This window comes from Ursus arctos, unplaced genomic scaffold, assembly GCF_023065955.2.
Source record: "Ursus arctos isolate Adak ecotype North America unplaced genomic scaffold, UrsArc2.0 scaffold_20, whole genome shotgun sequence".
Lineage (NCBI taxonomy): Eukaryota > Metazoa > Chordata > Mammalia > Carnivora > Ursidae > Ursus > Ursus arctos.
This window is the reverse complement of record NW_026622875.1, coordinates 30481660-30502833: the sequence shown is the minus strand read 5'-3', so window position 1 is coordinate 30502833 and position 21174 is coordinate 30481660. Positions and strand designations below refer to the sequence as shown.

Genomic DNA, 21174 nt, shown 5'->3' with positions numbered 1-21174 from the left:
TTGGGTCCTTTCTCTATTCTTTTGGATAAGTCTTGTGAGTGGCCTGTCTATTTTATTTATTCTTTCAAAGAGCCATCTTCTAGTTCTGTTGATCTGATCTATTGTGCTCCTGGTTTCTAATTCATTGACCTCTGCTCTAATCTTGATTACCTTACACCAGTTAGAATGACAAAAATTGACAAGGCAAGAAACAACAATTGCTGGAGAGGATGTGGAGAAAGGGGATCCCTCCTACATTGTTGGTGGGAATGCAAGTTGGTACAGCCACTCTGGAAAACAGTGTGGAGGTCCCTTAAAAAGTTAAAAATCGAGCTACCCTATGATCCAGCAATTGCACTACTGGGTACCTACCCCAAAGATTCAGATGTAGTGAAGAGAAGGGCCATATGCACCCCAATGTTCATAGCAGCATTGTCCACAATAGCTAAATCGTGGAAGGAGCCGAGATGCCCTTCAACAGATGACTGGATTAAGAAGATGTGGTCCATATATACAATGGAATATTACTCAGCTCTCAGAAAGAACGAGTTCTCAACATTTGCTGCAACATGGGCGGGACTGGAGGAGATAATGCTAAGTGAAATAAGTCAAGCAGAGAAAGACAATTATCATATGGTTTCTCTCATCTATGGAACATAAGAAGTAGGAAGATTGGTAGGAGAAGAAAGGGATAAAGAAAGGGGGAGTAATCAGAAGGGGGAATGAAGCATGAGAGACTATGGACTCTGAGAAACAAACTGAGGGCTTCAGAGGGGAAGGGCGTGGGGGAATGGGATAGGCTGGTGACGGGTAGTGAGGAGGGCACGTATTGCATGGTGCACTGGGTGTTATACGCAACTAATGAATCATGGAACTTTACATCAAAAACCAGGGATGTACTGTATGGTGACTAACATAATATAATAAAAAAATTATTGTAATAAAAAAAACAAAAAAACAAAAGAGGGAAATAAAAAAAAAGAATGTAAATCAGAGTTTGTTGTTGCTTGCTTAAAGTTCTCCTGTGGCTTTCTGTTGTGTTTCGCATACAAAATAGAAAATCTTTCACACGGCCCCCCTTCACCAACTTCACCCAGTGTTATGATCCATCTCATTCCTGTGATGGTGACCAGCCATCCTAGGTTGTCTGGGACTTCTTCAGTTTTAGCACTTAAAACTAGAATGGTTGGCTACTCTACTCCTGATGGTCCAGCTACACTGGCTTCCTTTCATTTCCTTGTGTGCCCACATCTTACCCACCTCAGATGCTTTGCAAATGTTGTTTCTTCTGGAGGCCACATCATTTTATCTCACTGTGTACCTGGCCTATGCCTATTCATTCTTCAGGCCTCAATTCAAATGTCCTGTTCTCAGAAAATCCTTCCTCAGCCACAGCTGTAGATTAGAGCCTGTGAAAGTAGTAGAAAAATACATATTGTGCTCTGCCTCCAGTTTGTGGCACAGAGCTCCTAAAATCCTTGTAGTTCCCTAAGTGGTAAGAATACTACGAGCATCTTTTGTTCTACTATTTGGTCTTTGAGCCTAATTCATGAGGCAGAGTTCCTAAATCCTTTGGAATTTCCAGAGTGATAAGAATGCCTTTAGTTCTGGTGGGATGACTCTTGGTGGGCTCCTGGATTTGAAGGAGAGGCTGCTCCTACCTCCACCATTTGTAACTGCTTATTGTCTATAGCAGAGGTGGATAAACTTTCTTAAATGGTCAATAGTAAATATTTTAGGCTTTGCACACCATACCATCTCTGTCACAGCTACGCAAATTTGCTAGTTTAGAGAGAAAACAGCCATAGATGGTTTGGGCTATGACTGTGTTCCCTAATTTTGTTGACAGAAGCAGGGAGCCCAGACCTGGCCCACAGGCCCTAGTTTGCAGACCCTTGGTCTAAGTCATTTTCTGCCTATTGTCCTTTGGTTCTGAGAATATTGGTAGATACACTAACAGCACTGGGAAATGTAAATTTGAAATGAAATTTGCTTCCTAGATGTTCTCCTTTCCTTTATTGAAACTTGGCTTTGGCTTCACTGAAACAAACACTTTTAATACTGTTACCATGCAAATACACAGCACATCCATTTCTTCTTAGTTATTAAATAGGGCAAAATTAATTTTCTAGTGGGATGACTAAGCATTATTGCTGTTTGTGAAAAGAATTTGATGCAAATCAGTAGGTATGCCCTGGGCTTTTTCATTGTGTGTTGGATGAGGACAATCAGCATAAAAACATACATGCTCTGAGGGAAGGAGCTGGATATTAACAGGGAGAGGGCACTCAAACTTGTGATTTCAAGATTTTTTCTTCTCCTTTGTGGGTGAGGATTTCTTGGGAATGTTTTCAGCTCTAAGGAGTTTAGAATTCCATAAGCACCATGGCTGAATAATTCAACAATACCTAAAGGGCTCAGTGCAGATCAAGAGGCCAAGTGGCGCTAGGATTGGGGGAGAGTCACTGTCCTTGAGGACCAGAGCTCGGTGCAGCAAGCCGATGGGCTTGGGTGGGCTGTGTGCAAAGCAAATCTAAAATTTAATTTGGGTTTGGAATGTGGGTTGGGTAAGACAACGTCACAATTGGGTGATCAAATTGAAATGTAAATGGTAACTAAGAAGTGACGTTGTTGGTTCAAAATGTTGAGAGCCATGAAGTGTTTGGAGATGTGGGTCAGGTTAAGTGCTTCAGACACTTTTGGATAGAGAGCACAGGTATGCAGCTGGGATTCCATTACCTGTTTTTAGAGGAGACATGTGACAGGAGGGTGTCTGATTGGAGGAACCACAATAAGTAGAACTAGAGAACCCTGGATAGGAAGCAAGTGCCAGAGAAAAGTTTTCCCCATGTAGCAGCTGCTGTCAGTGTTCTGTCTATACCTTCTTCCATCCCTTTTTCATTTTCTTCTGCTCGCCTCTCACCTGTGTCTCTTTTGGTGGGGGGCTGTGGGAGGCTGCTCTCAGACTCCCAGAGGCTGCTTTTCTAGTACTCAAAGAGAGCCAGAGTGCCTGGGAATTTACCCTTCACTCCTGCCCCCCGCCAAGTTCCCGAAGGCAGCCTTTTAAAAGTGACTAATGTGTGCAAGAGTATAAATGTTCCAGTACCCTCCACCAATTGACCCTAGAGCTCTGTGGGATTAAACCAAGGTTACCCCTTGTGGGACTCTGCTTGATGCTGGCCCCTTGCATGGCCTCCTGCCCCTCTGTTTTACTTCCTCACCACCTACCAGTGTTTCTCAGGAGCCTTTCCTAACAACTTTGATGAAGGTCTTCATATCAGAATCTGCTTTTGGGGAATCCAACCTAAGACAACTGGTTTTTTAAGAAGTTGGAAGTAGTTCCTGGCTATTATAAGAGATCCAGTGGGGGGCACTTGGGTGGCTCAGTTGATTTACAATTTGATTCTTGATCTGGGCTCAGATCTCAATCTCACAGTTGTAAGTTCAAGCCCCGTGTTGGAGCCTATTTAAAAATAAATTTAAAAAATAAATAAAAAGAGATCTAAGGGGGGGCGCCTGGGTGGCACAGCGGTTAAGCGTCTGCCTTCGGCTCAGGGCGTGATCCCGGCGTTATGGGATCGAGCCCCACATCAGGCTCCTCTGCTATGAGCCTGCTTCTTCCTCTCCCACTCCCCCTGCTTGTGTTCCCTCTCTCGCTGGCTGTCTCTATCTCTGTCAAATAAATAAATAAATAAAATCTTTAAAAAAAAAGAGAGAGATCTAATGGAATTTTTTTCATCAGTTTTTCCTGAATTAAGCTTTTTAAAAAATTTATTTTGATGGTTTTATTGGTCTGCTGTCTGTCACAGGACCGCCATTTGAATCACTACATCAGTAATTGATAAGGAAAATGATTTTAATAAGCCCCTGAGCCTTTTGTGCAGATACTTACTCTACAGTCATGGTGCAACACTGGGTACCTGCACCTTCCAGAAGGAAGACTTACACAGATCCCACTGTGCAGGGTGGACTGTTTCCCTGGTGTCATTCATGGTGGGCATCAATGTTTTGACCCAAATAGCCAGTCAGGCTCACCAGAGAGGTTTGAAAACTCCAAACAAAATGAAGATGATGGGATTTTTTTTAAATGACTGTAAGGAGAACTCTACCAGAGATCTGTAACAGTTTACCATGAATACTCAGAGACCAAGAGCTTTTCAAGGAAGATAGTAGATTCTGACAGTAGATTCTGGTTTCTATTTGCTAGGTAACTGGTCCCCTAAGTGTTGAGATGGTGCTCAGTTCTGGAAGTGTCGTGGATTCTACTGTTTGGGACTTTTACAGCCTGAGTGGGAGATCTGAGTTCTCTTTGCCAGCTTCATTCATCTACTCTGTCAGAATCCAGGTTGGGAAAAAATACTCCTGTTAGATCTTACGATGCTTAATATCATATATCTTAACTTGGCTAGGCTGTGGTACACAGATGTTTGCTCCAAAACCAGTCTGGATATTGTGTGAAGGTATTTCTTAGATGTGATTAACATTTAAATCAGTAGACTTTGGGGGCGCCTGAGTGGCACAGTCGTTAAGCATCTGCCTTCAGCTCAGGGCGTGATCCCAGCTTTCTGGGATCGAGCCCCACATCAGGCTTCTCCACTAGGAGCCTGCTTCTTCCTCTCCCACTCCCCCTGCTTGTGTTCCCTCTCTCGCTGGCTGTCTCTCTCTGTCAAATAAATAAATAAAATCTTTAAAAAAAAAATCAGTAGACTTTGAGTAAAGCAGGCTACTCGTCATAATTTGGGTGGACCTCATCCAATCAGTGGAAGATCTTTGGAGAAAGAACTGAGGTCCCCCTGAGGAAGAAGGAATTCTGCCTCCAGATTGCCTTTGGACTCAAGATTGCAACATTAACTCTTGCGTAGGCCTCCAGCCTGCTGTCCTGCCCTGCAGATTTTGGACTTGCCAGCTTCCCACTATAATTGTGAGAACCAGTTACTTAAAATAATTTGTCTGTATCTCTTTTTCTCTATCATATCCTATTGATTCTGTTTCTTCAGAGAACTCTAACATAGATCCCATTAAATGCCCCCCCATCAGAGTCCCACCTTCTGGACATTTCTCTGTTTGATCAGTTCATGCTCTCCTTAATGTAGGTTATGGTGCATCTTAGTTTTGCGGTATTTTTCTCCCCATGAGTTTTGTGAATACTTAGAATTCTAGCAATATGATGTGATGCTAAAAATAATTACATACTTAGGTCCCCTAAATATGATCTTGACCATTTGGGGAACAATGAAATTTCACTAGGATCTGACTGTTCAAATCCATATCTATCCTAATTATGAACCAAATCTTGTTACATGTAAGTTTTTCTCTTTACAATCCTTTAAAGGTTGTGGTATCACCAACTTGGATATTGGGAGAGAGTTCTAGTGTAAAGTCTGTCATAATTCATTATGTAACCTCAATATACAGCCCAACTATGTATACATGATGATAAAATAAATATTTTCCTCAAAAAATGAAATAAAAGTTAAACTTCTAGGTAATTTTTTTGTGGCCATCCTCCGATATGCCCCACAATGATTCTTGCCTCTTGGTATTTATGCCCCTGCACGGTCCTCTCCCACACTGAATAGGACTGATCTGTGTAGCCAGTTGGATAGCATGGGAATTGAAAAGTGTGTCTCCCAAGGCTAAGTAACAGAAGATATTGCGGCTCTGCCTTGCTGTTTTGGATCATTCCCTCTGAGGGAAACCAGCTGCTATGTTGTGAGGGCACTCAAGCTCCCCTTTGTTCAAGGTTATGTTCAAGGCACTGAGGTGTCCTGCCAAGATCCACATGAGTGAGCTTAGAATTGGATCTTCCAGTCCCCTATCAAGCCTTCAGATGACTGTTATCCCAGATGACTTCTTGGCCAAAACCTCATGATGGGCCCTGAACCAGAACCTCCTGCCTGAGCCGCTCCTGGATTCCCAACTCACAGAAAATGTGTGAGATAATAAATGTTTATTATTGTTTTAAGCCATAGTCTGGGGGTACTTTATTATGCAGCGATAGATAACTAGTGCAGTAATTTTTGTTGAACTCCTCTTTCTAGTGACTTCCCACATAAAAAATTGCATTTTAACCTCTGGTCAGAGTTCTAGGCATCATTTGAAATTGCTCTGTGGTATTTAGTGGTGTGCATGTGGTAGAGAGAGTGGTTGAGAAGAGGAAGAGAAAGAGCAGGCATATGGATAAAGACGTAGAGGCCGCCATGAATTTAAAAAGTCACCTTTTGCCAATATTGTTGCATTTGTGAGTATGTAACCAAATTGAGTGCCTACCTTTAAAGAATAGCCGAACAGAATTACATAGTCAGCATGATTTAATACAAATGAACCCTAGATTTGGAATCAGAAGACATGGTTTGGGGTCTGCCACTTTCAAATTAACTTAAAAATGTCAAGTAGCTCCAAATTTTATGTTCCTTGTCTACAATGTGGGGGAATAAGACCACCTACTCATCTCATACCACGTTGTGAGGGAAGCTTATGTGAGAAAAATATTTGAAAGCACTTTAATCGTGAAGGGTCATACAAAGGTAAATAGTCGTTATGACTTACTATTTTGAGGATATGTAAATGGAAGCTTGTCTAGACTTTTTAAACCATGAAACAGTTCCTTTTTTAAGAAAGATTTTATTTATTTGACAGAGAGAGAGAGAAAGAAAGCATAAGCCGGGGGAACAACAGGCAGAGGGAGAAACAGGCTCTCTGCTGAGCGAGGAGCCCGATGTGGGGCTCGATCTCAGGACCCTGGGATCATGCCTGAGCCAAAGGCAGATGCTTAACTGACTGAGCCACCCAGGCACCCCAAAACAGTTCCTTTTAAACGTGGGCTTACCTTGCTCTCTAAGACTATATCTCATTCCACAGGAAGTAGCCAGGTCAAGCAAGGGCAGGTCACCCAGGAAATCCAACATTGCAATAGAAACTTTTCCTGAGTTGGACCACAAAAGTGGGCCTAAACTGATGTGTGTAAGATGCACTTCCTTTAATTAAAATGTTTAAATGAATGTCATGCCCACAGTAGTGCAGTAGCGTTTCCTCATGTTTTTGTGGTCATCGACCCATCTTGCCATATTCAGTTTGCCTGTTCACACCGGTGAGCCGAGCACGGCAGCTCCCGCAAGCATCTTCTGGCAGTTTCCTGACTGCCTCCAGCTGGCCAGTTAACTGTGGGGTGCTGCCAATGAGAAGCAAACATTTTCCAGGAGAATAGAGGTGGAAAAAAGAAATTATAACTTCAGGATTTCATCAGAGAGGAAATCCTATTTGGCTCAGAAGGTGTTGTTTCTGCCAACAAACAAATTGCTAAATGCATTCCATGCAACTGAGCCTCTGTTAATGAGGAAGTACAGCCAAAGAAAAATAAGAAGAAGGCAGAGGCTTCCTTTCGATGGCACTTCAAATTCTTCAACTTCATGAAAATCTTCATTGGGATCTCACGTCTTGATGAACACTTGGTGGCCAGGAGCAGAAAGCAGTGGTCGAATCTCTTGCTCCTCAGAGTGTGGTTCATGGGCCGGCAGCATCTCCGTCACCCCAAGCATGTCAGAAATGCAGACTCTCAGGCCCCAGCTCAGACCTACTAGGCAGGGTTCATATTTCGTCAGGTTCTCCAGATGATTCATATGCACGCTGATCGAGTCCGTTACTCCACGTTGTACATTTGCAAGCCTTAGAGCAGGAAAACAACCTGAAACCATCTAGCGCAGGCTCCAGCTTTTAGGGTGCTGAGTTATTACTATTCCCTGTTTACACATGAGACACTTAAGGCCCAGGGAGCTCAAGCCAGTTGCCTAAAGTCACAGCACTCGATGTCTCCTGGCACCAAACGCTGCATCCAGCCATACAGCCCCAGCTCCTCAGGGTCTCTCCGTTCTGTCTGCCTGTATTTCCCCGTGAGAGAGTGGATTCCCAGCCCGTATTTATTTCTCTTCATCTGGTGGAGAAAAGACAAACTTTACCTACTTGTTTTGACTTTTGCTTTCCAAACCAGAAAAACAAGTTCAGAGAAATGTTAAAAGTTTTGTCTAAGGGAGAATCACCTTGACTTGTAGAATAAAAGCAGACTTCAGAACTCGAAAGAGACCTATTTCCAGATGAATCATGGAACTTATTTCTGGGGTGTGTGTGTGTGTGTGTGTGTCTGTGGGGGGGGCCTTTGATGGGCTTAATCAAATAGATGTCACTCGAAGAAGAACTTACAGCAGAGCCTCCTGTCCTACATAGAAAAAAGGCACTGTACTGTACTTAATTTAGCCCTTCTTACAGAAAGGGTCATGAATATGCATTTTGGCTAAGAAAATTTTTTCACAGCCTCGTGTGTGGTGCCGCAGGGTAAGCTAATCAACGTGGCTAATTTTAGCCTTAGTTTTGAGGCTTTATTTTAGAATAGGTCACAGTACTAGTACTAACCTAGAGCTTATTGTGTGAGAGAAGAAAGCATGAAAAAGATAGAAAACCAAGCAACTGCCACCCGCACCCCCCCCCACAGACTATAAACGTGTTGTTTGTAATTGAGATTTAGTTCTCCATCACAGTTGTCATATGATTAATAAAGTGGACTTGATCTCTGCTCTGCAGTGAAAGACATTGTCTACTGTGGGGATTTAGGAGGTCCATGAGCTGCCTTTCTCTGGAATGAAGGGTGGGAGATGAATATCTGTTCAAGCTCCATTTGTCACTGGGTGAGGTATGGAAGTGTCGAATCACTGTGTCCTACACCTGAAACATATTACACTGTTCACTAACTGGAATTTAAATTAAAACTTTAAAAAAAACCACCTCTACTTGTAGGCCCTGTGTAAAAGAAGGTGGAAAAGCCATCTTATAGATGAGAAGGTTTGATTTGATAGGTCCTTCGAAGTGGCTCTGGGGACATGCAGAAGACGTCCAAAGCTAGGGTGAGATCAAGTCACTGCCTCCCCTGCTAAGTCCAGGGCTGTGAGGATTGGAAAACCTTCTGGCCTGTGATTCTGCCTTCTTATTTGCAGGGATGGGGACTGGTGGTGGTGGAGGGTGTGCCGGCCAGAGGAGGAGAAGAGGGGCAGTGCGGGGAAGTGACTCACATCCCAGGGCTTCAAAGAAATCTAGCCAAATCAGAATGGGAGGGTGCAGTCAAGCAGAGCTAGACCTAGAAAGGAGGACACTCTAGAACAGCACTGTCTGGTAGGACTTTCAGCGATGATGGAAATGTTCTGTAATCATGTTGCAGATGGCTTTCAAGTGCTTGAGATGTGGCCAGTGTGGCTGAGGATCTGAATTTGTCATTTTATGTCATTGTAATTAACTTTGATTTAAATAACCACATGTGCCTGATGGCTACCATTATTGGACAAGGCAATTCTAGGAGAGCTCTTTAAAAGAATGAAGTTAGAAAACGAGAGTGAGCTCGGTAGAAAACGTAGAGTCCAGGTACAAAAGGCAAGGTCCTGATGTAAAGGTACATATAAGAGCCATCTGGAAAGCATCAGAAAAATAAAACTACCTGGACCCAGCCCGGGCCACCCATTCAGAATCCCTTTAGGCGCGTACCTTAACTGAGAGCTACCGGATTCATTGATGTGAGGAAGGCAGGTCTGGGAAAGAAAATTGCACCCAGGTGACTGAAGGCCTTGGCTGCCAAGCTGAAGATTTTATATTCCATTTCACTGGCAGTGGGGGAGCCACTGCTGGGGAAAGAGTGACATGCTAGTAAGTGCTTTAGGCAAGATTTGTGGCAGCCTGTGCAAGATTGGAGGTGATTGTAAGAGCTGAGATATCTGGAGTGTTCATTTCTGCCTTGGAGTATGAGTGTGTTCATTTCACTGAGGACTGTCCATATTCTTCCCTGGACTGAACATTGGTTCAAAACGTTCCCTAGCAAATATGCTGCTCTAAGCCTCCAGCCCTACTAAATGTTATGGAGATTGAAAATTACACTTGCTTCCCACAGGCCCAGAAGGGGGCTCTTTGTAATGAGTTAGTGATGCAGCAGCATTTGGAATGTGGAGTAACAGCCTCTCCAGGACCTCCAACAGAGGCCCATGGTAGCCATAAAAGGGGACGAGTCACCATGGAAAATAATCATCGCTGCCCTCCAAGTGGACCCTTCCCCCTCTATGACTTCTGAGCTCCCACGAGCAATCTTAATAGCTGCTGATGGGAACTAGGACACCCTGAGAACTAGGCCCAGCTGATGACTCACTGCATAACCATGAAAAACCGTTTCATGGTGCACAGTGGGGGGAGAGATGGCTTTTAAAAATTGAAAAGGAAAAATAAAATCCAGTGTATATTGAAGTTTAGAAATTGACACAATGCCTTTTCAAAACAGCAAAATTTCGGAGTCAGTCCTTTTCTTCTAACAGTGCAGGGGAAGGTGTGTCCAAGGGTGACAGACTGAGTCCCTTTATTAGCTTCCGGGAGAGTGGAAGCCTGGGGTCTCAGCAATGATAGTTATCTACTTGGCGGAGTCCAGCGCTCTGAAAGACAGGTTGCCTCTGCCTGAGGAGTTTGTTCTAGCTCTGCTCTTGGCCCTTTATGTATAAATGCTTCTTGTACAAACCATAATGATGCAACCCAGATATCGGTTTGGATGGCCTATCCCAAGATGAGGGAAGCTTGGCTCAACCAAAGCTTGTCCAGAGCTCTCGTCATAATTGCTGTGCAGGCTCCCTCCGCCTCTGTCTCAGGTACTGAGGCTGGGGGCCTCCTCTGGCACTGACTAATTCAGACAGCAAACCCTGCCTCTGTACCTACTACGCCAAGTGTCTGATGAGCGTGGCATCTCACAGAGCACGTGACTTTCCAGCAGCTTGCCGGCTCCGACCCCTCCCACTGTCCTTCCCTACCTCTTCTCTGGAGTAAGGCCAAAGCCCTCCTCTCGTCTCTGGCAGAAGGGATCATTTTTTTCTTCCCCTGCACTCTTGTCAGGTATTTTTCTAAATACTTATAATTGGGCGCTTGCTTCAACAGTCCGTTGCTAAAATTGGAATGATAGGTACTTAAGTTTGGTATGAGAAGTATGAAGAAAACTATTTTCTGCATGCTAAGGGAATACTAATGGTCATTTATTAAGCACTTACTATGTTCTGGACCCTATGCTAGATAGAGCATTTTAAGAAAACTCTGAGCAGGGCAAGTAGATTAGACCTCAAGAGAGAAAAAGTTGAGCTATGTGAGATATAATTGATATGTGACAAATGACTCAGTTTAGCAGTGTCCATAGGTGTGGGCTTTATTGTTTTCTAGAAAGTCTTAAGGATTAAATGTATAATATAAAAGAATGTGACCTTGCTGGCATGTGTTTTCCTTTAAGAGATGGTCACATAATTGCATAGCATCACCTATCTTTTGTAAAATTGTATGCTATAGCCATGAGTTAACGTACTGTTCTTATAACACCCCCAAGTCTTCGGTTGGGGTCCTTAGATGCAGAGCCTGAGATGGTTATTCTGGTGCATGTGTTTTATTGTGAGAGAGCCCTTGGGTTGGGGGAGAGGGTATGTCTAGACAGGGAAACAGCGGGAGGAGCCCAATCCCACTTTGGAGCAGGAGTGATACCAGGGGGCTGGCTCCATCTTAAGTCATTCAGTCATTGGCCTGAACTGCACTCCATGGTGGAGGGGACGCATAACCTCTTTGAAAAGGAAGTTCTTTGATCTGAGAGCAATTGTCTGGAGAAGGGGACATGTGTGCCCTGTTAGCCATTGTTATGGGCTCAATTGTGTTCCTCTGAAATTCGTATGTTGAACCCTAACCCCCAGTACCTCGTAATGTGACTATAGTTGGAGATAGGGCCTTTAAGGAGGTGATTAATGTAAAATGAGGCTGTTAGGATGGGCCCCAATTCTATCTGACTGGTACCTCTGTAAGAAGAGGAGATTAGGACACTGACAAACACCAGGAGCACCAGTGCTCAGAGGGTCAGCCATCCCCAAGCCGAGGAGAAACCAAACCTGCCGACGTCTTGTTCTCGGACTTCTAGCCACCAGAACTATGAGAAAATGCATATTTGTTGTTGAAGCCTCCCACTCTGTGGCCTTTTGTCGTGGCAGCCTGAGCAGACGAACACAAAGCTAATACTCACAACAGCTGGAGCACGAGTGTGCCAAAATGTGTCTGGTTAGGAGGTTTAAGTGGCACATCAGTAGTATTCACTACACCCACTTACAAATTAGAAAACTGACCAGAGAAGTGGCGGAGATTGCCCAGGGTCACACCACCCATAAGCAACAGAGGCCAGATTTGAACCTCAGTCTGACCCTACAGCTTATCTCCTTAATCTCTACTCCTTATCCCCACTCCTGGTGGGAGGCAGCCTTCCTCAGAAGCAGCAGACATCACCAGTTAACTTGGGCTTCAGTTTCTGTTTTTTATCCCAGCTTGCCCCCACCTTACCCAAGACAGCACTCTCTGGGGAAACTGGGGCAGCTCAGCATTGACAGCGTCTGCATCTGAGTGCCTTCTCAAGACATTCTCTCACCCAGTAGTTTGGGGAATGTTGTAGCATATTAATCATAGGTTTCTTCCACGTATGAGATGATGTCTTTATTTAAAGTGTTTTCATTAAAAAATGGATTAAGGCAATCTTTTTCACACCCACAAGTGCCATTTTTAGGAAAATAAGAAATTCTGAGAACTGCCTTGTCAGTGTAATAATAACTATTGTCATTCTGAGGACCGCTGCTCCCAATTTATAATGGGAGCACATGGTCTTTAGAGGCCACATCAAGATCTAACAATAGATCATTTTGTTCTTATTATAGCTTTTGTTCAATATTTTCTGGCTCATAATAAAGCCATTGCCCACTTCAGAAAACTAGAAAAGAAAGGAAAAATAAAGAAGGGCATCTCTGGGCAGCTGCCTGCCACGAGGTCCCCTACTCAGTCCCAGCTGGCCGTGCCACAGCTGAACTAGAGAGCATCCTCTCTTTATTAGAAGATGCTTTCCCCCAGATGGTGGGCACAGTGAGAACCATTTTTAAAAGTGTCCTGTGGATATTGTTGACTTCCTAGGAGAAGGAGCAGAAAAGTGTGAGTGAATCTGTTGGATTTCCCAAATCACAAGTCACTTGGTCACCATTTGGTTCCGACACTGTTATTCGATGTGCAAAGAGAGGCTTGCAGCTGGAGCAGAGTCTGGGCACCTGGAGAAAACCACAGTCTACCGGTGACTGCCATCACACTCTGGGTACTCTGGATCAGAGACAGCTTGAGATGTTAGTATGAAGAAGACATTTCTTACTGTTCCAAGTTATGATTCCATCTGAGAGATAAGTTCAAAGTCTGTGAGAGAGAGGAGAGAAAGAGCAGTCTTAGGGAAAAAAATCTTTATATTCCCTTCCCGCCTTCTCCTGGCCTCCCCAAAATAAATATTAAGAAATTCTTTACATGAAACACTCTATGGTAGTTTGAAAGTCCTTCTCTTTAAGACGTGTAGGCATTCACTTACTTGATAAGAGTTTTGGAGTGTCTGCTTTGAGTCATGGGTTGGAAAAACCACAGGGAACAGGATAGGCTTGGCTCCTGCCTCCTAAGACCTTATCAGTGGGGGATATCAGTAGAAGCTATTTTTATTTGAGCAGACAGTAAGTGCCAGACATTGTGCTAGATTTGTGTTTCTTAAACTTAGGTGTGCATCAGGATTCCCCTGGAGGGCTTGCTAAAACCCCGGTTTCTGATTCAGTAAGTCTGGGAGGCCTGAGAATTTGTTTTCTAGTAAGATCCCAGATGATGTTCTTACTGCTCTCCTGGGCCCACCCTTTGAAAACCATTGTGCTAAGCTCATGGCACACATCTGCGCACGGCATAGCGAATGGTTAGAATCATTCAGGACGGTGGCAGGTGCACAGGCTGAGGTATTCCTGCCACATAACTAAGCTCCTTTAAAGGGAACTTGGTTTCGACTTTAGGTAAAATTCTTGTTTTATTGCCTCTTTTTAAAAAAAATTCTTTAGTGCATTTTCCAGATCATTTTAGAAGTTTGAGGGGCTGGTGCAATCATAGGCAAAGTATGGGGGGAAATCTCATTAAACAGTTGCACTTGTATGTCACTTTCTCCTTGGAGGTCCTAGGAGGTAGAGTAGTAGTTCTCAGAGTGAGTTGCCGGCCTGGCAGCAGCAACACGTAGACTCTCAGGCCCGTCAGCACCCCCACCCAGACCATGCATCTGAACCGCTGGGCATGGGGCCAAGAATCTGTTTGCACAGGCCTCCAGGGGATCCCGCTGTGCACTGTAGTTCAAGCACATCTGAGGTCGAAGGTGGTGACCGTTGGTCTGAGTCTAAGGGAGGGCCCCTGGTGTTCACTGCTCCCAGCTCCTTTCAGACGGTTCATTGGGATGACTAAGCTTCAGTTTTCCCACCTCAGAAGTCAAAAGTCTACCCCTTGCTGTCCAACATCTTTCAGAGTGGTGGGGGAAGACAATCATGACTTTTATCCATGACCTGGTTTTACCAGCAAAGATGAAAACCCCGAGGTAACCATGAAAGAGTGCATTCCACGGGAAAAGGGTAAGGTTCAGGTTATTTGTGTTCTAATCTCGTGTCCACCCTGCATGCAGCTATGTGACTTTCAGTTGATTATTAGCCTATCTGAACTTCAATTTCATGATCTGAAAAATGAGATAAAATCGTTGTCCTGGTCTAATTTGAATAACTGTTGCAATGATTAAATGGAATAATGGATATGAATGTGCTTTTGCAAACTATGAAGTGCTGTAACTTTGGGCCGCTCACTCATAGCTTTGTTCGTCCCCATCAGTAAAATGGGAATAGTGCCCTAAAACTTCACGAAATTGTGAGTAGTTGAGAAACTAATGGCACAACACTTTGAATTCTTTTAAAGTTAAGTCTATTTCTTCCTTTCTGGGGGGTCTGTGATATATAAGGTTGGAAGATGTAGAGATATTATACTCTTATGTATCTTATTATAGTGCTTCTGTGTAAAAATATATGACAGTACTTTTATCCTAGAGCAGTGGTTTGGAAGTTGCTGCCCCAGACCAGCAGCACCAGCATCCCCTGGCAACTTGTTGGAAATGCACATTTTCAGGCCTCACCCCAGACCTACTGAATCAGCAACTGGGCGGGGCCTAGTGATCTGTGTTATAACAATCCCCGCAGGTGGCCCTGATGCTCACTGAAGTCCTAGAGGAAGGGGTTTATTAGGGTCTTTTTTATTTTTAATAATTTTATTTATTTATCTCTATATTTATTTATTTGAGAGAGAGAGAGAGGGAGAGCACTAACAGGGAGAGGGGCAGAGGGGGTAGGAGAGAACCTCAAGCAGACTCCATGCCGAACACGGAGCCGGACTCAGGGCTCCATCTCACGACCCTGAGATCACGACCTGAGCAGAAACCAAGAATCAGTGGCTCAGCTGACTGAGCCACCCAGGCGCCCCTGTTAAGGTCTTAATTGAAGGGTCTGGCAAACAGCATCCTCTTCATGGAACAGGGTGACTGCTTCTCTTGTTCTCCATCGTGGATCTGCAGCAACTGCGCCCAAGCTCAGGCAGCCATCCTTGGACTCCTTCATAAACACGCTGTCGCTGCCCACCCAGCCTAGCAGAGATCTGGAACGCCGCTCCAGCGCATCTGTTATGAGGCTGACTTCAGGGTGTGAGGAAATTAAAGCTATTTATCACAGACCATTTTCCCTCAATGACAGGAGAAATGAGCCTTAACCTAACAAGGCTTCAAATTGGGCCCACGTACGAAAAACACATAGCCTGACAAACACAGTTTGAACAGACTTACATTTCTTTTGACTTTTCCTTTTGAAAATGAACTCTTTTTTGAGCTGCACCAAGATAGTGGTGCTTGTTTAAGAAATACTGGAGGTGGATTCATCCCAGTCTGTTTCCTGACTTAGGCATAAGTGCCAGAGATGGCACTTCCCCCCAACCATTTCTTTCCTTCCTCCCCTTCCTGGGAGGGGATCCTTGCTGAGAGAGGGAATCTTTCCTCTGAGACTAAGACTGTGCACAAGGAGCCATGTTATGGGAGGTGGAGCTTGGTGTTTATCACGAGCACGGTTTGTCTGTATCATTTGGCCTCCTGCCTTAATGCCCATTTGAAATGGGCACAGTATGGATTTTGAGAAGTGATTCTGTTTTGTGTGTGCATGTGTATGTGTGTGTGTATATAAAATTAAACTTGGTATGTATCTGCGATTGTCTAATATTTATATTTCTTCCTGGTGTTGGGCATTAGTGGCAAAACGTATACAGAGTTTTATGTTACATGTTAGTAGCTGACATCTATTTGGTGCCTACCATGTACACAGTGCTTTGCAACCATTATACTATTTAATGTTCACAACAATCCACAGAGATGGTTACCATCATCTCCATTTTACAGGTGAGAAAACTGAAGTGCAGGAAGTTTAAGGAATGCCTGTTATAGAGCTGATATTAGAGCCTCGATTTAAATGCAGGTCTTTTGAGAAGTTTGGATTCCAAAGCCAGCATTTTCAACCGATGTTTTTCAAATTGTGTGTTGAGAAATCACTTTAACAAGTTGGAACTAGCATTGTAAAAAAAAAAAAATTTTGAATAGAATGTGAAAGACCAGAATGTGTCATATTTAGTATGGGTAAATCTTGATGCATGAAACTTTCATTTCAACTATAAATATATTTATATTCGTACACAAATACAAGCACATTTCTGTGTACTGGGCAACAATGTAAATGATATTTCTTATTGTGTCACAGACAAATTTGAAAGCAAATATTCTGGTTAAAGGAGGAGGAGAGAAGGAATAAAGGGAAAGAAGGAGAAAATAGTCAATAAGTAAATGAATGAATAACTGTGGAAGAGAGAGCCTCTGGGAGAGGAAGAGGAAATAGGAGGGAGTAGAAAGAGGGGGAGAGAATGGACAAGTCTGTGAAAGAGAGAGATTGAGGGGGGGCAAGAAGAGATGCAGGACGTCACGTGGTCCTGTCCACCATTCCATTCTGCAAGCAGATGCCCCTACTTGAGGACAAAACTAGAGACTTGAATATCTTCTCGGTAGATGTTAGTTTTCATATACTTCTCTTGCTGTGATCCTCGAACCATTCTGAGTGTGATTTGAATAAAGATTTTTACAAAATGTGCCCCTATATACAAATAATCTATTTCATCTGCTGCTCAACTGAAAACCAGTGATCTGAAGGGAAAATAGGCTGTGTTGGAGTTACCAAAATGCCCAATCTGCTCCTTCCTAAGGAACTGGCAAAGCCAGTTTTGAGTATATGTTATTTTTGTCTTTTGAGCTGACTGATTTTGATGCCATGGCACTGCCTCTTGTGTTTTATGGGAAACCATAGAGAGCAAAGATTTTAAAGCAGCCCACTGAGTATCTTACTTCCGGAGGATTTTGGAATCAGTTAACGAAAAGTCTGTGTTTACAGATGTGAAAATTGAGTGAACGTTTTATAAAGTTTCCCTATAGACAACACTTTCATAAGAATCCTATTACTGAATCTTCATAGCTACCCTACTAGATTACCTTATGGAAGTTTTACTGGAGAAATTGGAGCTCAGAAAGCTTGAATCCCTTGCCTCAGTTCTCATGTAAGAGGTGGTAGAGCTTGTATGAAAACGTGATTCTCTGACCCCTAATTCCATATTTTCTCCCTGATAAGCACAGAGTAGCAACAGTGGGATGAAAAACAGTGCTGTTTGTTATAACTTAGAAGAATTATTTTTGTTTATAAGTCAGAGTCTGGCGCAAAACCTAAAATGCCCCTGGTTTTAATGTGGTGAGGTGTCACTCTGTAATTCACTCGTCTCCCCAATGGTATTTCCCTATTTTTCTAGGCCATCATTAGTAAATTGGGTTGATATCACTATGTTTTTTTTGTGATTCATTTCTTGGCCTTTCTTGGTTGAAAACCATTATGAGCACCAATTACATTTTTAGTTAGTAATAACATTGCATCAAATAACTTAGGTAGCCACTTCTTGGCATCAACTTAAGTGGGTGGTCTTTCCTTTTAAAAAAAGATAGGGGTGCCTGAGTGGCTCAGTCAGTTAAGCGTCTGCCTTCGGCTCAGGTCATGATCCCAGGATCCTGGGATCGAGTCCCGTATTGGGCTCCTTGCTCAGTGGGGAGCCTGCTTCACCCTCTGTCTGCTGCTTCCCCTTCTTCTACTCACTCTTCCCCCCAAATAAGTAAATGAAATCTTAAAAAAAAAAAATAAATGCCAGTATAGAGGTGAGCAAGCAGTGTCCCAAAGTGAACTCCATCTCAAAAGCTTTCATAGCCCATTGGGAAAGAACCACAATGTTTTCCTGAGCTTGCCCAAATGCCATTGCTAAATATCCTATCCATCTTGCCTGGTCTCACCACGCATATTTTCTTTAAAAAGAAACAACCTAGGAGCGTGGTGACAGAGTTCCACTCCAACTGCCTCTGCAAAAGTTTAATATGGGTGTGTAATTGGGTCCTGCAGCCAAGGCATCTCATCTGGCTTTTGCTCCTAAATCCCCTCATTTGTAATAAGGATTCAGGCCTCTGAATGTAAAGACTTTAAAGGAGATCGTTTCTTGTTGGTTCATGGTTTTATTCTTCCACCTTCAAAATATGGTTGCAAATAGAGTCATCATCCTTCCTTTCCTCTACTGGTTTAATTTTGCTGAGTATTTATTAAAGTCTGCCAGATACTTTCAGGAAACTAAGATTCAGCTCTACACTCCATGAAAGCTTATGTGCAAAACATAATATACATCTCTGGGAAAATATGGGGGATCCTAGACTCATTATAATTTAATAACTGGTAGGGCCTGATTGTTGTTTATTCTGTATTTCAGAGATCCCAGAAGACCCACTTGTGGCTGAAGAGTATTATGCTGATGCCTTTGATTCCTGTTCTGAAGACAGTGAGGAGGAGCAAGAAGAAATAGTGTTCTCAGCACCGAGGGAAGAGATCAAGAATGAGAGACCCCGGCCAGCCTCCAGAACGTTCCAACAGGTATATGCGGCTCCCCAGCTGATGTAGTAGAACTGTCTGTGGTCCTGATCAGGCTGTGCCTTCCCAAAGAGAGAGTCAAGGAAGTCCTAAAACTTCAAGTGGGGTGGGGGACTAGGGTTTGTAATAAAGGCCCCATGTGATGGGTCTTTATTTCCAAGGGCCAGGGCCAGGCAGGGCCCCCTGGAGTTCTGAGATTCTGGTGTGGACCGTGTTGATGAGGGAAGGGCTGGAGTACCCAGTACTTATTCAAGTGGGAAGATGGTACATACTACACTGAGGAGCACCCTATATACAGCTGTTAAATAAAGAATGTAAGTGTCTCTTTAGCATAGAGAAGGAGATTTTTAAAAAATATACTTTTCTGCCTGGTAATCATATTTTTGAGTAATGTGCTAGTGCACAAACTAGTTCTGGGAAAGGGGCCCAGAGATTCTGGGCTTAGGGAATGATCTTTCTGGCCACACCCAGCCTTTGTGGGCCCATCCTTACATACAGTGCTGGAGTCTCTGAATGTATGTCCTTGACATAGATCTCTTTAACAATAGCAAGATTAAGCCCTTTCTGGATCATAGGCTAAGAAACAGTCCTGGTATGTGATTTCTCTACCAGGTGTCTATAGGAGAGGAGAAAAGCAAGAGGTATATAAGGAGTAAGCAGATTACTTTGGACAACTTATGCTCATAAACTTCATTTTTGTCTTAGGACATAATGTGGTAACCTTTCCTTGTCCTAAAATTTCTTAAGGTACAAAAGCTTTGTATTAACTGGGAATCATTAAGCTAGGAAAATAGAAGTCAATCAAGGGTTACTTGTGTCAATGGAAACTTAATTCAGGAGGATTAATTGAAGTCTGTATACAATCTAGTCAATAATTTTTAATGAAGACTAAGCAATACCTCATAATAGTCAATAAATAAAACCAATAAGAAATGTTCTCAGATTCTATATAAGAAAAGGAGAAAGAGGCAAGGAGAAGGGAACTAGAAGGGTATGGATATGAGGCTAAGAAGAGAAAAGGATGAGAGAAAGAGGAGAAAGAGAGAAATTAGGAGACAAACACGTGAAGAGAGATGCAAATGAATGTTGAGAAAAATACAGTCAAGGCAGAGAGTGATTCAGCATACCAAAATAAAAATGTTTCCTTATACCACTTCCCCATTTTCCAATGGACTGTGGTGAACACCAGCACCTCCTACCACACGTTAAAAATATAATTTCCATTTTCTTCTGTGCCATGGTCCTAAACATCTGAGACAAATCTTTTTTTAAGTTTTATTTATTTAATTTCTACACCCAACATGGGGCTCGAATTAACGACTCTGAGATCAAGAGTCACACCACTCTCTTCCGACTGAGCCAGTTAGGTGCCCCATGAGACAAATATTACAATATCACAGAACCATCATTCTGTGCCTGTCGTTGCAAAGCACATCCATTTTTGCCCAAAGCATCAAGTGACAAAATTTTAGCTGCTAGTATTAATACTTTTTATTTTTAATAGATTAAAACTGATCCAGAAAACCACGTGAATAAAATATACAGCAAACACCACTCAGGTCAGGAATAGTATTTTGCTAGCCACTCCAGAAGTCCTGTCTTTGGCATACTTGTAGGAACACAGAGTTGGAAATCAAAATGCCCGTATACAAGACTGGCCTTTGTTACTAGCCAAGGTTGTGTGACCTTGTGCAAGTTACTAAATTTATTGTGCCCCAGTTTTCTAATCTGTAAAATGGGAGAATAATTGTTCCCACCTCATAGAGTTGTCTGGGGATTAAATGAACTAATCAATGTAAGGTACTTAAAATAGTGTCTAGAATTTAATAAAGTAATTAATTAATGAGATATTAGTTATGATGATGATGTTACCCAGCCATCTTGTGGGGTGTTTTTTTTTTTTAAATATTTATTTATTTATTTTAGAGAGAACACATGCATGAGCCAGGGGAAAGGAAGAGGGAGAGGGACACTCTCAAGCCAACTCCCTGCTGAGTATGGAGCCCAGCTAAGGGCTTGATCCCATGACCCTGAGATCATGACCTGAGCCAAAACCTAGAGTACCCCATCTTGTGGATTTTTTATGGTACTTCCCAAACTCTTTAATGTTAGTGTGAGATTTCACAACTGTAGTATTAAAAAGAAATCTCTCCTTTTTGTTTCTTAGGGCCAATGATAAATATAGGACAGCAGTTTTGCTCTCTGGGCCATGCATCTGTCACATATGATAGGATAGCTGAAATTTTCTCTGCGCAGCGAAGCG

At 43.0% G+C, this 21174-nt stretch overlaps 1 protein-coding gene across 12 annotated transcripts in view; it reads left to right on the top strand.

The window, feature by feature from the left end:
* The window catches only part of NEK11 (NIMA related kinase 11), a 244767-nt gene that overhangs the window by 138628 nt on the left and 84965 nt on the right, over positions 1 to 21174 (top strand). For 11 of the 12 annotated variants that reach the window (XM_057315970.1, XM_057315969.1, XM_026497009.4 and 8 more), the window contains one exon: positions 18754 to 18914. In XM_057315970.1, coding sequence (XP_057171953.1) covers positions 18754 to 18914 — 161 coding nt within the window. Of the gene's footprint in view, positions 1 to 4186; positions 6521 to 18753; positions 18915 to 21174 lie in introns of those variants that run through there. The other variant, XM_048216230.2, reaches the window with a different exon arrangement.